Source organism: Nannospalax galili, unplaced genomic scaffold (genome assembly GCF_000622305.1).
Source record: "Nannospalax galili isolate Female #2095 unplaced genomic scaffold, S.galili_v1.0 scaffold18, whole genome shotgun sequence".
NCBI classification, from domain to species: Eukaryota; Metazoa; Chordata; class Mammalia; order Rodentia; family Spalacidae; genus Nannospalax; species Nannospalax galili.
The window spans coordinates 12,258,933-12,275,396 of NW_008346548.1; the positions used below are offsets into that span (position 1 = coordinate 12,258,933).

The window sequence follows — 16,464 nt, forward strand, 5'->3', positions numbered from 1 at the left end:
TATACAAGGAAGGAGATGAAAAAGGCCCGAGAAATGATGCCCGTCAAGCATGGGGGTTGGCAAGCAGCTATAGAATGGGCGGAGGAGGCCTTCAGAGAAAGAGTGAGAAAGCCCAGAATGTTAGCAAAAGCATGCTTAGGCTGTCAGCCTGTGTCTGAGGAACAATCAAAAAGAAGAAAAAGGAAATGTTATGTATTTTTTTTTAGGCCAGCCTGGTCTATATAGAGAGTTCCAGGCCAGCTGGAATACAGGGATACCCTGTCTCAAAAAAAAAAGTTATGTGTTTTAAAGTGGAACTCAGGTGAGAAGGCAGCAGCAAAGATTTGCAAGGAACTGCCTCAGACAAGTTTTGGCATTCCTTCATTTCTATATGAATTGTGAACATGTTCTTCAAGATGGAGCCGGAGAAATCCTCTGTCATACTCTTTTAAAAATATATTTATTTTTATTTTATGCATATGTGTGAGTGCCTGCATACAGGTATGTGCACCATTTGTGTGGAGGCTAGAAGAGGGCATCGGATCCCCTAGAACTGGAGTTATGAATGGTTGTTAGCCGCTATGTGGGTGCTGGGAACCAAACCTAGGCCCTCTTCAAGAGCAGCCAGTGCTTTTAACTGCTGAGCCGTCTCTCCAGCCCCCAAGGACACAATGTTTTTAATACTCTTAGTTGTTTGCTGTTTTCCTTTCTCCATGTCAAAGTTAGGGGATGACCAGCGTGACCCCAGGACAGGGAGGGTTTTGGTTTTGTTTATGACCAGGTTGGCCTTCAACTCACAGAGATCTGCCTGCCTCTGCCTCCCAAGTGCTGGGATTAAAGGCACACACCACCACACCCGACTATTTTTTATGTGTACAAGTCTATTGCCTGAATGTGTTTAAGTGCACCCATGTTATGCAGTGCCCTCGGAGGACAGAAGAGAGAGTTGGATCCCATGGACCTGGAGTTACAGTTGTTAGCCACCATGTGGGTGCTGGGATTCGAACCCAGGTCTTCTACAAGAACAACAAGTGCTCTTAACTGCTGAGCCATCTCTCCAGCCCATTGTTCATGTTTTTTTTAAAACTTAAAAAAAATTTCATTTATTGTTTTTATTTTATGTGTATGCATATATTACCTGCATGTAGATAAGTGCACCTGTGTTGTACAATGCCTGAGAAGGCCAGAAGAGGCTGTCAGATCCCCTGGGACTGGAGTTATGGACAGTTGTTAGCTGCCATGTGGGTGCTGGGATTTGAAACTGGGTCTTCTGCAAGAACAACCAGTGTTCTTAACTGCCGAGCCATCTTTCCAGCTTCTGTTCATGTTTTTTAAATTAAATTTTAATTTATTTTTTGGAGGAGCATGAGCCATGGTGCATGTGTGTGGAGGTCAGAGGGCAACTTGTAGGATTCAGTTGTCTCCTTTCACTATGTGGGTCCCAGGGATTGATCTCAGATTGTCAGGTTTGGCAGCAAGCACTTTATCCATTGAGTTATCTCACCAGCCTCAGGATAGGGAGTTTTGGAAGATACTTGAAATAAATTTTCTGAGTCTGGGACAAAAGAAAGACTCTTTGTCCTCAGAATCCACTTTTAAGAAGCTTAGATAGCACATGACAACTTACCAATATAATGTGTATTACACTTATAACTCACTCCCAGTAGTAGATGAATGGGATTCCACTGATTGGCCTGGGCTGGAACTGAGAGTGGTATCAGTCCCACCTACATGGCTTGACTCCTCGTCATAGGGCAGGAGTGGATGGGTGTAGGGATAGCAGCCCACAGGGTCTATGTCATGTTAAAATATCTTAGGTGATCCAAAACTTCCTAATGAGGGCAGCAGATGTCAGCCATCCCAGGGTGCCATGTGTCATGTTTGCTATTTAAAATGAAGACTTGGGGTAGGGGGTATAGAGAGATGGCTCCGTGGTTAAGAGTGAGTACTGCTTTTGCAGAAGATCTGAATTTATTTGCCAGCACCCATGACAGGCTGCTCACAACCACTTGCAACTCCAGCTCCAGAGGAGCCAAGGACACTACTGGCCATGATGGCCACCCGCACTAACATGCACATACCTATGCACAGACATACATAACTAAAAATGAATCTCGCTGGGTATGGTGGCACACACCTTTAATACAGAGGGACCCAATCTCAAAAAGACCAAAAAAAAAAAAATCTTAAAAATGAGACTGGGGCTGGAGATGTAGCTCACTTGGTAGAGTGTTTACCTAGCATCCATGAAGCCCTGGGTTTGATCCCCAATACCACATAAACACATGGTTGGTACATGCCTGAAATTCAAGCACTGGGGAGGTGGATGCAGGAGGATCAGTAGTTCAAGGTCATCTTCTGCTACATAGCAAGTTTGAGGCCAGCCTGGGATACATGTTAAACAAAATGAAATTTTCTGCTGTGTTCATCACTGAAAACTCCAAACACAAAAAAGGATGCCATCTACCAAAGACAGTTTATTGCATTGCCTTCCACAATGAAGAGTCAAGAACAAATAATATTAATAATGATAACAAATAAAAATACTTTGTAAGAGAACCAGATATTAGACATACACAAGGACATTATTAACATTTAAAAAATCTGCTGGATGTATTTACCCCATTTGTGTGTGTGTGTGTGTGTGTGTGTGTGTGTGTGTGTGTCGGTGGGCACTGCTAAGCCGCTGTCTCAGAGCAGGTAGATGCCTGGTGAAGCACCCATGAAACCTGAATCAAAGGGTAGACACCCAGCTGGGCGTGGTGGCGCACGCCTTTGATTCCAGCACTCAGGAGGCAGAGGCAGGGGGATCTCTGTGAGTTTGAGGCCAGCCTGGTCTCCATAGCGAATCCAGGCCAGCTGGAGCTACAGAGAGACCCTGTCTCAAAAAAGACCAAAAAAAAAAAAAAAAGAAAAGAAAAAAGGGTAGACACCCGGACTCCTGTGCACAGCTCTGGATAGAACGCTCACGACATCACAGGGACCTCACACTGACTCCTACTTTTATGGCTTTCTGGGCTCTGTGTCTTGGGGAGGACAAAACCTGAGAGGTGCCCATTTGCCCCATGAGGGAAACCATGGTAAAGGTGCCACCTGCTGTCTCCTCCCTCATTCACCTTCCCAGCACAACTTCCTCGGCTCTCTCCTGGCTACTTCTACTCATGTTTTCCCCTGCCTCTTCTGCTAATTAGCGTCTGAAAGACTTGAATGCCCACCATGGAGATCAGGGCTAGTCCAAGTGTTTCCATTCTCATCGGAAGGCTCCTAGATTCCCAGAGTCCTCCTGAGAAGCCTGGAGCTGTGTCTGTCTTTTGCCTGTATTCTTGGAGAGGGACCCTGTCATAAGCCGCTGGCTGTTCATCAGGAGCCAGAGTCCGGGGATGGGTAACGCAGGTGCTCTTCTCTCTTGATTGGAAATGCTGACCATTGTCCCACCAAGAAAGAAAAGCCTCACACCAGCCATCTTAGTACTTTGTAGTAACTGGAGAAAAATCAACTCATACAAAGGCTCATAGTGTCTAGGTGCATTTAATGTCATAGGCATCTTCAGAAAGTCGCATTCTTCATTCATGTCCACCTCAGAGGGTTTAGTAGATGGGACAGAGAGGAGCACCAGAGGCTAGACCATCACCCCTGTCCATTTCTCCTTGTTCTTTAAACACTCAAGATCACAGCTTGTATGGGCTGGGCTGGGGAGGGTTCTGAATTCTTAACATGCTACACAAGAGGAGAGATAAACAGAGATAAGACTTAGGACAGATACTCAGCAACAGAAGAATGTTGAAATTTGTAAATTACCTTTTTTTGCCTTCTCCAGCTTTCTTTCTATTCCCCCATGTGTCTTTGTTTTGGGGTTTCTTTTTGAGACAGGGTCTTCCTGTAGCTGCAGCTGGTCTGAACTTGCTATGTAGACCAGGCTGGCCTTGAACTCACAGAGAGCTGCCTGCCTCTGCCTCCTGAGTGCTGGGACTAAGGCATGCGCCACCACGTCTGGCCTGTCTTTGCCTTTTATATCATTCATTCATTCATTCATTCATTCATTTGGTCTCTTTTGAGACAAGGTCTCCCTGTAGCCCCTGGAACTCACTATGGCCTGGAACTCACTATGTAGACTAGGGTGGCCTTGAACTCACAGAGATCCTCCTGCCTCTGCCACCAGAGTGCTGGGATTAAAGGCGTGCACCACCACCCTCTGGCTTTATTTATTAATTTTTATTTATTTGTTTTTATTTTATTGTATGAGTATTTAGCCTTCATGCAAGTGTACCACATATGTGTAATGTTTGCAGAGGCCAGAAAAGGGGTTTGGATCCCCTGGAACTGGAGTTACAGAAGATCATTAGAAAGCCATGTTGGTTTTAGAAACCAAACCCCTGTCTGCAAGAGCAGCCAGGGCTTTTAACCACTGAGCCATCTCTCCAGCCCGTTTTTTTTTTTTGTTTTTTTAAACAGGGTCTCCCTAGTTCTAGTTGGCCTGTCTGGAACTCAGACCATCTCACAGAGAGCTATTTGCTTCTGCTTGCCTCCCTAGTGCTGGGATCAAGGTGTGCGCCATCACACCCACACACCTGGCATTTTGTTTTGTTTTGCTTTGTTTAGTGGTGGTGCACGCCTTTAATCCCAGCACTTGGGAGGCAGAGGCAGGCGGATCTTTGTGAGTTCGAGGACAGCCTGGTCTACATAGTGAGTTCCAGAACAGCTGGGGCTACAAGGAGACCCTGTCTCAAACAAACAAACAAAAAAGACAAACAAGGTCTCACTATATAGCCCAGGCTGGCCTGGAACTTGTACGTAGACCAGGACAGCCTCTCACTCAAAGATCCATTCCTCCTGAGTACTAAATTAAAGGCATGGGTTATCATACCAGACTTGCCTAATTTTGTTGTTTTGAAACAGGGTTTCTCTATGACTTCAAACTTTTGGTCCTCCTGCCTCAGTCTCCCACAGCACTTCCAGCTTTTCTGTTCATTTTGTTTTGTTATTTTCAGTGTTTTAAAATTTTTATTTATTTTTTACTTATTTATTTATTTTATGTGCATGCATGTATTGCCTGCATGTAGGAAAGTTCATCCATGTCATGCAATGCTTGCGGAGGACAGAAGAAACTGTTGGATCCCCTGGGACTGGAGTTACAGATAGTTCTTAGCTGCCATGTGGGTGCTGGGATTTGAACCCGGGTCTTCTGTAAGAACAACCAGTGTTCTTAACCACTGAGCCACCTCTCCAGCCCCTCAATGTTTGCTTCTGTTTTTAAATTTTATTTATTATTTTTATTTTATGTCTATACATGTAATTGCTTGCATGTAGGTAAGTGCACCTGTGTTGTGCAATGCCCGTGGGGGTCAGAAGAGACTGTTGGATCCCCTGGAACTGGAGTTACAGACAGTTGTTAACTGCCATGTGGGTGCTGGGATTTGAACCCAGGTCTTCTGCAAGAACCGTCAGTGTTCTTAACCACTGAGCCATCTCTCCAGCCCCCACTCAATGTTTTTTAAAAGTCATATCTGAAGCCTTTAAAATTTTATTTATTCATTTTTATGTTTTGTATATATATTCATGTATATGTTGTATACTTAGATACAATATATGTGTAGAGGTCAATATCATGTTTGACTTCTACTGTGTGCTAGGGATCCAAACTTGGGTCCTCATGCTTGAACAGCAACACTTTATCAACTAAGCTGTCTCCCCAGTGCCCCAACTTCTAAATTTTCTTCTTTTTTAATCATTTCTACTCTAATCATTTCTATTTTGGCCTCTCTTCCATTCCCTACTCTTTGCTGAGTCCTTTCTCCTCTTTCTTTTCTACATCTCAGTCCCTTGTCACTCCTCCCCCGAGAGCCATCTCTCACCAACCTTCCCCCTTTTCACTGAAGTTACACTAAGCAAGGCGAACTGTGATTATCTAACACAGTCAATGATCCGGCTTTCTTTCTTTCTTTCTTTCTTTCTTTCTTTCTTTCTTTCTTTCTTTCTTTCTTTCTTTCTTTCTTTCTCTTTCTTTCTTTCTTTCTTTCTTTCCTTTCTCTCTCTCTCTCCCCCTCCTTCCCTCCCTCCCTCCCTTCCTTCCTTTCTTTCTTCTTTCTCATTTATTTGTGTGTATGTATGTGGGTATGTGTGCCATGGCACATATGTGGAGGTCAGAGGACAACCTGCAGAAGTCGGTTCTCTCTTTCCATCATGTGGGTCTGAGAGATTGACTCAGGTCATCAGGCTGGGTGACAGGTCCCTAAGCCATCTCACCAGGCCAAATCCAACTATTCTGAGAAATCCTCCCCAAGGAAATATAATATGACTGACCAACTTGCCGTCTCTCTTTAGAAGCAGATTGCGTTTCAGGAGCAGAGGCTGCCTTCTGGTCTAAATGACTGGATGGAGCGGGGAGAAGAGAGTTACCTTTGCACACCTGACTGTAAAGGCTTCCACAGACCCATGCTGCAGCCATACTTCCTTCCCAGTCTGACTTAGATCTCTGTCTTTTACAGCCTGGGTGTTGCCAGCCCAGGTACTGAAGTCAGCCATAGAAGTGGATATTTAATTTTTCTTTACTTTGGCTATTATGAATTGAATCTAGGGCGGCACACATGCTAGGCATATAATCTATCACTGAACCACACTTTAATCAATATTTTAGGTTATCATGCAAAGTATTGGCTTTCAGCATGACATCGTCATACATGTGCGTGTCATTATACTTTGTTCTCAATTGTTCCCTCTCTTATGCCCAAGCTCTCAAATTATTTTATTTTGAGATTGCATCTTGCTAAGTTGCCCAGGCTGGCTTTGAACTCTTTCTGTAACTCAGGCATTCTCTGAACTTTCTATCTTCCTACTTTGGCCTCCCAACCAACTATGATGATGGCCCTGGCAGAAATGGATTATTTACTTATTAACATTTATTTTGGGAGGTGGGCATGTATGTGCCACAATGTGCATGTATAGAGAACAGCTTGTGGGAATCAGTTATCTCCTTCTACCATGTGGGTCCCAGGGATTGAACTCAGGTCCTTAGGCTTGGAGGCAAGCTCCTTTACTTGCTGAGCCACCTCACCAACTCTGAAGTGGATAATTTAAGTGACTTTAGGACATCTCCAATTGAGCTGCTCTGCTTACAGAAAAGGAACTAGAAGAAACTAAGTGGTGGGTCTGAAGTCCTGTCAGTGTTCGGGGCTGAGTGGAGGCTGCTGCAATTCTTCAGCTTCCTTTTGGGATTAAAAAACATAAATCCACTGGGTGGGGTGGTGCACACCTTTAATCAAAGCACTTGGGAGGCAGAGGAAGATGGATCTCTGTGAGATCGAGGCAAGGGTCTACATAGTAAGTTTGAGGCCAGCTGGAGTGACAGGGAGACACTGTTTCAAAAAGATAAAAATAAATAAACATAATGCTTTTGGTGTAACCAATGAAGACCTAGGAGGGAAGGTGTCTCCCTTGCTTGGACAGTTCACCCTGCAAGGCCTGAGGATGGACTCACCTAGTAATCAGGGCGAGGTATGCTTCTCTGGATTGAGTAGGGGTTCTGTGCCAGACCATTCCTGGGGGCCCCTGTTTTGACTTTGGGAAACATGCTATTGGCTCCATAGTCTGTGAAGCCCGTCTGCTGCAGTTGCAGGTTCTGAAAGTCATTCTCAATCAACTTCTGTTCTTCGGTATCCTTCCTTCTGTTCTTCGATCTGTACCAGTAATGAGAATTACAGCTTAGAACGGCAAAAACATTTCCTTGATTTAAACATTAATGTGTGTTGCTGTTGTTGTTGTTGTTTTTGTCTTTTTGAGACAGGGTCTCCCTGTAGCCCCAGCTGTCCTGGAACTCACTATGTAGACCAGGCTGGCCTCGAACTCACAGAGATCCACCTGCCTCTGCCTCTCGAGTGCTGGGATCAAAAACATGCGCCACCACTCCCTGCATTGTTATTTTTAAATTTTATGTGTATGAGTGTTTTGCCTGCATGTGTGTAAGTGGTGTAAATGCACCCATGTCCTGCAGTGCCTGAGGACGTTAGAAGAGGGTGCTGGATTCCCCTGGAACTGGAGTTACGGATGGTTGTTAGCTGTCATGTGGGTGCTAGGATTCAAACCCACATCCTCTTCAAGAGCAGCCAGTGCTCTTTACCACTGAGCCATCTCTCCAGCACCCTTAAGTGTGCTTTTGATTGATTATGGAACTAAAAGAAGTGAAAGGAAAACCATGGCTTACAATACCAGTAGAATAAATGCCTACAGAAGCTCCTCAGCGAGGAAAATGAACTTAAGGTTCCTAGGATTTAGACAAGAAAATAGGAGCCTGGGGGGAATGGTGCAGTGGTTAAAGCACTTGCCATACAAGTGTGAGGACTAGATGGGATCCCCAGGTCCCATATAAATGTCAGGTGAATATACAGGCCTGTCAGTAATTCTAGCACTTGAAAGGTAGAGATGGGATAGGGATCCCTAGAGCAAGTTGGGTAGCCAGACAAGCCATATCATTGAGGTTTGAAAGACCCTGCCTCAATGAACAAGGTGGAGAGTAACAGAGGAAGATTCCTGACATCAGCCTCCATATGCACATGCATCCATCCACACAGGTATACCCACACACATGCAAACATGCACACACACACACACACACACACACACACACACACACACATATACAAGGGGGAGAAAGGAAATGGATTCTTCCAGGATGGGAAGATTGGCTGGGGCCCTTCAAGAGCTTCTAGTGTAGGTAGTTAAAGCCAAGTGTAAATGCTTGCACTCATGAGGCATTGTCCTACATCATTTTGATTACAAGCCTGCCTTCCTTCCTGTCCATAGGCCATGGTCCTGCTCCCAGATCAGAGAATAGGGACTAGGGATAGCTGCATCTATGCCATAGTGTACTCCCAGGGTGACAGTCACCTGTGCTTTAATCACACTGGAAATGTCACTCACCCTGTGACCCAGGTGGGCAGGTCAGCCCATGATAGAGACACTCTCTTGTCTTCCCTGCTGTGGGAGGAGCTGTGGAACCAATATTTGCTGAATATGTAAACAAACCCCATTTCTCCTCTCTTAAGAGCTTGAAGTAGGCTGGAGAGATAGCTCAGTGTTTAAAGAGCACATACTGCGCCTGTAGAGGACCTGAGTTTGGTTCCCAGCACTCACATTGGGTGGCTCCCAACCATCTGTAACTCCAGCTCCAGGGGATCTGATGCCTCTGGCCTCCAAGGGCATTTGCACATACTCACACATAGATACACATACATATAACTTAAAAAATAAAAATAAGTGAGGTGTGGTGGTGCACACCTTTATTCCCAGTACTCAGGAGGCAGAGGCAGGAGATCTCTGTGAGATGGAGGCCAATCTGGTCTACATAGTGAGTTCCAGGCCAGTTGGGCTATAGGCAGACCTGGTATCAAAAAATAGAACCAAAAAATATTTTTTAAAAAAGAGAGACTAGGGACTGGAGAGATCACTCAGCAGTTAAGAGCACTGGCTGCCCTTGCAGAGGACCCAGATTCCATTCCCAGCACCCACATGGTGGCTAACAACTATCTTTAATTCCAGTTCCAGGCACTCCGATGCCTTCTTCTAACTTCCACAGACATTACAGAACATGGGCATACTTACATACATGAAGGCAATACACTCTTACACATAAGATAAAATAATAAAATATTAAAGATAAAAAAGAGAGAGACTAAAGGCACCAAGTTGAGAAAGAACCACAAAGAGAGAAAGAGATAACCTATCTACTTTAAAGCCCAGGAATTTCTGATGAGATTGCTCTGACTCTTCAGCAGAGTCCTAGGCAAGGGAGTGGTTTGTGGAAATTATATTTGATAACACTAATGACATTAAATTACTGTTTGTTTTGAAACAGTGTCTCATATAGCCCAGGTTGGACTGGAACTCTTTATGTAACCAAGGATGACCTAGAACTTCTGAGCATCCTGCCTTTAACTCTTGAGTTGGGATTGCAGGGGAACACCAGCACACTTGGTTTACACAGAGCTAGAGGTCAAACCCAGGGTCATTCATGCTCTACCAACTGAGCTATGTCCCCAGATCTGAAAACTGGCTATGTTTGAGAATGACCCTGAACTCCTAATCCTCCTGCCCCCACTTTCCAAGTACTAAGATTGCACTGCACAACTTGAGTTAAGTGGTGCTAACAAAGAGCTCTAAACACAAGAAACTGAATGTCATGTCTGATTATAATGCTAAGCAAAAATAAACCTGAACAAAAAAGTTAAAGCACAAAGGACACAAATCTAAGTATATGATATTATCTAAAAAGATAGCAAAAAAATTTGGGAAGATATTGGCCAAATGTTAGTTGTTTTACATATTTATGGGTGATTCTTTCTCATCCTCTGTGCATTTCTCTATTGCCCAGATTTTCTTCCATGATCATGTGCACTCATACAGGAGAAAAGTAAGAAAAAGAGTCAGTGGTGTGGTGGGAGAGATGCCTCCCCTTGCTTCTCCTTTCTCACTCAGGAGAGGCTGGGTATATTAGGGAACTGAATATCTGCCAGGGAAGGGACACTTCCATCCCCGTACCTCGAGACGACAATCAGTGAGATCAGCATGCTAACGATAAGGACGCCAGCAATGGTACCCACGATGGTAAGGATCAGCTGAAATTCTGAAAGGGAAAAGAAAAGAATAGGAACGGGCTCCAGCAAGCTGGCTCTGCTCTCTACTGCACAAGGAGGTGTGTTCCCAATGACTTACTGTGAGGTCAATCAAACTCTAGTCTGTGAGTGCTGCAGGGGTCAGCTGGCTAGATGCTCATCTCTCTTAGGCCCCTGATCCCACGTCCTAACCACATCTTCAGAATTCAGTCACTGCAAGTGGTCTTGCTAGCCACAAGACCATAAACATGAAAGGCTGATGGCGGCATGTCCTTCCTGCTGTGTGGGATGGAATCTCAACTGAGGTCCACACCTCCCTCTTGAGGTCCACACCTACCTCTCCTGCCATTGCCTGCCCTCCTGTCTCCCCTTTTTCAGTGGAGACTAAACATGCCACCAAGAGTGGAGGCAGGCAATGTCTTGATAGGGAAGAGTTTAGAGGCTGTTAACACCCACACTCTTCTTCCACCTCAGATTAGTGCTATTACAGACCTTTTTCCCCCTCCTCTTTGAGACAAGGTCTAATTATACAGCCCAGGCACATCTCAGACTCATGGAAGTTGCCTCCTGAGTGCTGGGATTACAGATATTCACCATAAAGCTTGGTTGTTATTCAATCTTGAAATGTGGCCAGGAGAATGTCCTGTGAGCATAACACCAGCTCCAAACAGTATGAAAACATCTGAAAACTCATTAATGCACTCTCTTTTCTTTCTTTCTTTTCTTTTTTTTATAAAAAGATTAATTTTTAAGCTGGGCTTGGTGGCATATGCCTTTAGTTCCAGGACTCAGGAGGCAGAATAGGCAGATCTCTGTGAGTTCAAGACCAGCCTGGTCTATGTAGTAAGTTCCAGGTCGGCTGAAGCTACATGGAGACCTGTCTTGTCTCAAAAAGACCAAAAAAAAAATTAATTAATTAGAAAAAAATTTATGTGTCTGTGTATGTGACCCTCTGCAGCTGGAGTTACAGGAAGTTGTGAGCTGCCCTACCTGGGTGTGGTGAACTGAACTCCAGTTTTCTACAAGAACAGCAAGTGCTCTTAACCACTGAGCCATCTCTCCAGCCTGTCATTCATTTTGTTTGTTTTTTGAGACAGGGTCTCCCTGTAGCCACAACTGTCCTGTCCTGAAACTTGTTATGTAGACCAGGCTGGCCTGGATCTCAGAGATCTACCTACCTCTGCCTCCTGAGTGCTGAAACTGCTGGGATTAAAGAGGTGTGCCACCATGCCTGGCTCATTCATATTCTTTTAAAAATATTTTATTTATTATTTTTATTTTTTGTGTGTATGTGTATATTGCCTGCATGTAGGTAAGTGCACCTGTTCGTGCAATGCCCACAGAGGACAGAAGAGGCTGTCAGATCCCCTGGAACTGGAGTTACAGACAGTTGTTAGCTGCCATGTGGGTGCTGGGATTCAAACCTGGGTCTTCTGCAAGAACAGTCAGTGTTCTTAACTGCTGAGCCATCTCTCTAGACCCTCATTCATATTCTTATACTGATCACATGTTTAAATATTTTGGATTGATTCAGTGGAATATGTTAGTAAAATCAAGTTCACCTAGTTAACTTTTAAATTTTTGCTCAAAACTTTTACAATTTACATTGAAAGGTGTGGCTCACATTCCATTTCAACTGGACAGTGCTACCCTAGCCTTCTTTCTCTTCCTGCCCTGTCACTGTCACAAACGTCACTTCCAACCTGGGTTCACAGGCCATGAGGTCTGGGAAGGGCCTAAAAGGTTGTTTGCACTAAGCCTCTCTTTTCTAGATGTGGAAACTGAAGGCCCAGAAGAAATGGCTTAGCAGATCCATCCTTGCAGCAAAACAGACTCTTCTACTCTTGACTTCATGGCTAACTTCATGGCCCTGTTTCCCGCATCTTGGACCACTGAGCTTTAGTCCTGTGACAATTTTAAAATATTTTTTAAAAATTCATTTATTTTATGTGTATGAATGGTTTCGTAGCATGTATAGTGAATGTACCTGTGCATGCAGTACTTGCAAAGGCCAGAAGAGGACACCAGATCCCCAAAACAGGAGCTATAGATGGTTGTTAGCTGCAGTATGGGTGCTGGGAACCAAATCTGGGTCCTCTGCAAGAGTAGCCAGAGTTCTTAACTACTGAGCCTTCTTTCTAGCCCCAGTAATTTTTAAATAATTTAAAATTTAAAGTTAGAGGCTGGAGAGATGGCTCAGCAGTTAAGAGCATTGGCTATTCTTCCAGGGAGCCTGGGTTTCGTTCCTAGCATCCACATAACTCCAGTCCCAGGGGAATCCAATGCCCTCTTCTGGCCTTCGCAGGCATTGTATTCGCATGTGCACTCACATTCATGTAGACACACACACACACACACACACATAAATAAATACAACTTTTTAAAGAGTTAACATTGTCCCTGTCTGGTGGGGACAAGGCATGGAAAAGGATGAGCAACTGGTTTCCCAACAACCCATTCAAACTAGTAAATAACAAGACTTGATAAGACTTGAGTATTTAAATGCTCTCTAAACTGCTCGCCTACAACTATCATTTTTGGAATCTCCATACTTAGCTAATATGTGACATCAGGATGATGACTGAGGATGCCCTTCTCTGGTCTGGACTGGGTCCAGAGGCATCAACCTAGTCCTGGATCTGAGTTCCATCATTTTCAACAGTAGAGCTGCTGCTGCTCCCCAGCACCTAAGGGGAATGTGGGATACAGGGCCCAGAAGACAAGTCCTAAGCTGAGTTTCTCTCTCAGTGAATGAAGAAAGCCAAAGACTTTGGTGGATGCAGCAGGACTGAGGAGAATGTAGTCACATACTGAGAACTTCCAGATGTTTAATGACTCAGAATGTCTGTACTCACGGTCTTTGCAGTCTGTCCCGCGGTAGCCAAATGGACACCTGGAACACAGTAGCAACAGGAAACCATGTTAAGGATCCCTGTGGGGAGCATGAGGGAGTCCCCACCCCAATCCCCACTTCTTCCCTCCTGTCTGCCTTTTGTTTCCCTGCTCCTCCTCCTCTCTGTACTCACTTTCTTCTGGGACAATCTCTTCCACTGAGCTCTGGAAGGGTGAGGAGTTCCCAATCCTGTGTGGCCTCATTTCCTACAGACTGGACACAACAGCCCCTGAACTCCAAGAAGGCTTGGCAATTCAGGTGAAGCTAAACCCAAAAGGCACAGAGTATAAGTGGGAGCCTGCTGCCCTGGGAACAGAGGCATGCCATTTACGCTCAGGGTCAGCTTCTCCCCCTGATAAAGAACCACTAACAAGTTTCTAGCTGTTGTATAATAGGTCCTACCTAGTGTGGTTGATAGAGACCCAGAATGCTAAAAAAACTATTGACGATGATGAAAACAACACAGTGATGCTCTATCCCTATCAACCTGTGCCACTTTGCCAATTTACTGATATTAAACCTGCTATTTGTTGCAAGCTCTAGCCTAGCTCCCACTATGACAAGATTCAAATGGAGTGATTTCTTACTCTCTGCAGTTCCCTGCATCATCTCTCTGGTAGCCCGGCTGGCACATGCACTGCAGTATCCCGTCATTCTCTCTTTTAAAGCATTGCTTGTTGACTGCTGCACTGCAGTGTTCGGAACACTCTAGGGCTTTAAAACAGAGTGATTACTAGGCAACTTTTAGAAAGAATCTCTCTCTCTCTCTCTCTCTCCCCCTCTTTCTCTCTTGGTCTTTTTAAGACAGGGTCTTCCTGCAGCCCCAGCTGGCCAGGAACTCACTATGTAGACCAGGCTGGCCTTGAACTCACAGAGATCCACCTACTTCTGCCTCCCAAATGCTAGGATTAAAGGCATGCGCCACCATGCCCAGAGAAACAATCTCTTTCTTAAAAACTCCCCTCCCCCCAACCCCCGGCTTTCTCTGTGATGGGGAGGCACATGCCACAGCACATGTGTGGAGGTCAAAGGACAGCTTTGTGGAGTCACTTCCCGCCTTCCGCCTTTACTTGGGTTCTGGGATCAAACTCAGGTCTCCAGGCTTGAGATGACTGAGCCATCGCACCAGCCCAGAGACAATCTCTTCCAATCCCACATGATGTATAGCAGAATATAATTATGTACACTAGTTTTTCTAAGTAAAATGAAGTCCTCACCAGCTCTGCAGGTTCTTGTGAAACTGACCATGGGCCACCTCACCAGTTCCTAGCCCAGGAACAAGTCCTAGTCCAAAGCCCAAATTTATATTACTCAGTCTCTAAAATACATTCGGAAACTTCAGCCCTCGTGTTCATCTTTTGCAAAAAGGAAGGAGGGAAAGTGAGAATTGTAAAGAACATTTGGAAGTAGCTGGAATACTTACGTAAACAAAAAAGAGACTGTGGAGTTGCTCTCTTCAGCCCAGGCTTGCATTTGCATTGTAAAACATCTTGGCAAGTATCTGTGCCATTCGCTTCACAACCATAATAATCACACGAACTCTTGTCTGTGAAAGGCAGAAATAACATAACACATTCAGCAACTCAATAATGACAATTCCCAGAGCACTCTACTCTCTCCCTCCAAAATGTGGTTCTCTATTCCACTATTTGATTTTGGGAGACTCCAAATTCTGTCCACCTATACAATGAGCTACTAATTCTCATTCACATGATTGCTGTAAGAATGGAGTGAGCTGATGTAAATGACGGGGCCTACAATGGGGCCACCATAAGTCTTCATTCTTTTGCTCATTTGTAGGTAGGGTGAGGTCTGGATGTCAAATTAAGGACAATGAATTTCATTCTGTTTTTAAGTTTTATTATACATACATACATACACACACACACACACACACACACACACACATATATATATATATATATAGTGTGTGTGTGTGTGTGTGTGTGTGTGTATGCACATGTTTGTGGGTACCCATAGAGATCCGAAGAGGGTATTGGATCCCTTGTAGCTGGAGTTACAGGTGTCTGTTAGCTACATAATGTAGGTGCTGGGGATCCAAAGTCCAATTCAATCTTCATGATTGAAAACCAAATGTCCTTAACCACTGAACCATCTCTCGAGCCCCTGAATTTCATTCTCTAAGCCACAGAGTCCTTTGGAAGATTCTGAGCAGGAGCATACTGTGAGAGAGCAGTCTTCTGGGAATGTTGTCTAGAAGTGGATTTGACTACTAAGCAGCCTACACTGTAATTAACTACCTGTAGCTTGAGCATCCCTCCAATTCAAAAGCTAGAGAAAGGGGATCTACCCTTAAGCACAAAAGAAAATCTATTTTGTGACTGCAGCTGGAGAGCAGGAAAAGCTGTCCGCCGCTGAGTCTGGCAGTTTGGCTTCCATCTGGGGCAGTTTGTCTCTGTAGCTAGTTCTAGTTGGTAGCATGTGGTGTTTGGTGAATATATTTAAGAGTGCATCCCTGGTCTCAGAATGGAAGGAGATGTTCAGAGAGGTTGTCTAAAAAAGCAGTTTCAGAGCTGGAACCAAATGGTGTCAGGTGTGCCAGGGCTTATAGCCAAGGCAATTACTCTGGAATGTAAAACGGAGAGAGCTCCCAATATTTTCTTGAGGAATGTACAAGCTATTTTCAGCTAAAGACCACCCTGTGGTGGGAGTCCATGCTGAGGAGGACTCTCAGTTTCCTCATGTGTGCTCTAAATCCTGTCTATCTAGTTAAATACAGTATGACAAGGCCCAGGGCACAGAGGCTTAACAACAGGAACTGCTAAGCTGGACTAAGTTCTGAGCCCAATTTATTGATGGGTCCCTGTGGTGGACTTTGTCCCAAAGCACTGATATTCTAGGTCCTAACACAATGGTAAGAACCTACTATAAAATCCGGAAGCAAGAGAAGAAATGGTGGAAAACTATGTGAACCTATTTATGTTTGCTTTCTCTTTTTTTTGGTCTTTTTGAGACAGGGTCTCCCTG

The 16,464-nt window shown here is 44.6% G+C and overlaps 1 protein-coding gene across 1 annotated transcript in view; it reads right to left on the bottom strand.

Annotated features, from left to right (window-relative positions):
* Positions 1-2,933: 2,933 nt before the first annotated feature.
* The window catches only part of Muc13 (mucin 13, cell surface associated), a 74,856-nt gene continuing 61,325 nt past the window's right edge, over positions 2,934-16,464 (bottom strand). Inside the window, exons 7-12 of the mRNA XM_029568212.1 lie at positions 14,900-15,022; positions 14,064-14,190; positions 13,439-13,476; positions 10,510-10,594; positions 7,454-7,652; positions 2,934-3,696 (exon numbers count right to left, since the gene is read on the bottom strand). Of these exons, the coding sequence (XP_029424072.1) occupies positions 7,454-7,652; positions 10,510-10,594; positions 13,439-13,476; positions 14,064-14,190; positions 14,900-15,022 (572 nt within the window). The 3' untranslated portion in view covers positions 2,934-3,696. The remainder of the gene's footprint in view (positions 3,697-7,453; positions 7,653-10,509; positions 10,595-13,438; positions 13,477-14,063; positions 14,191-14,899; positions 15,023-16,464) is intronic.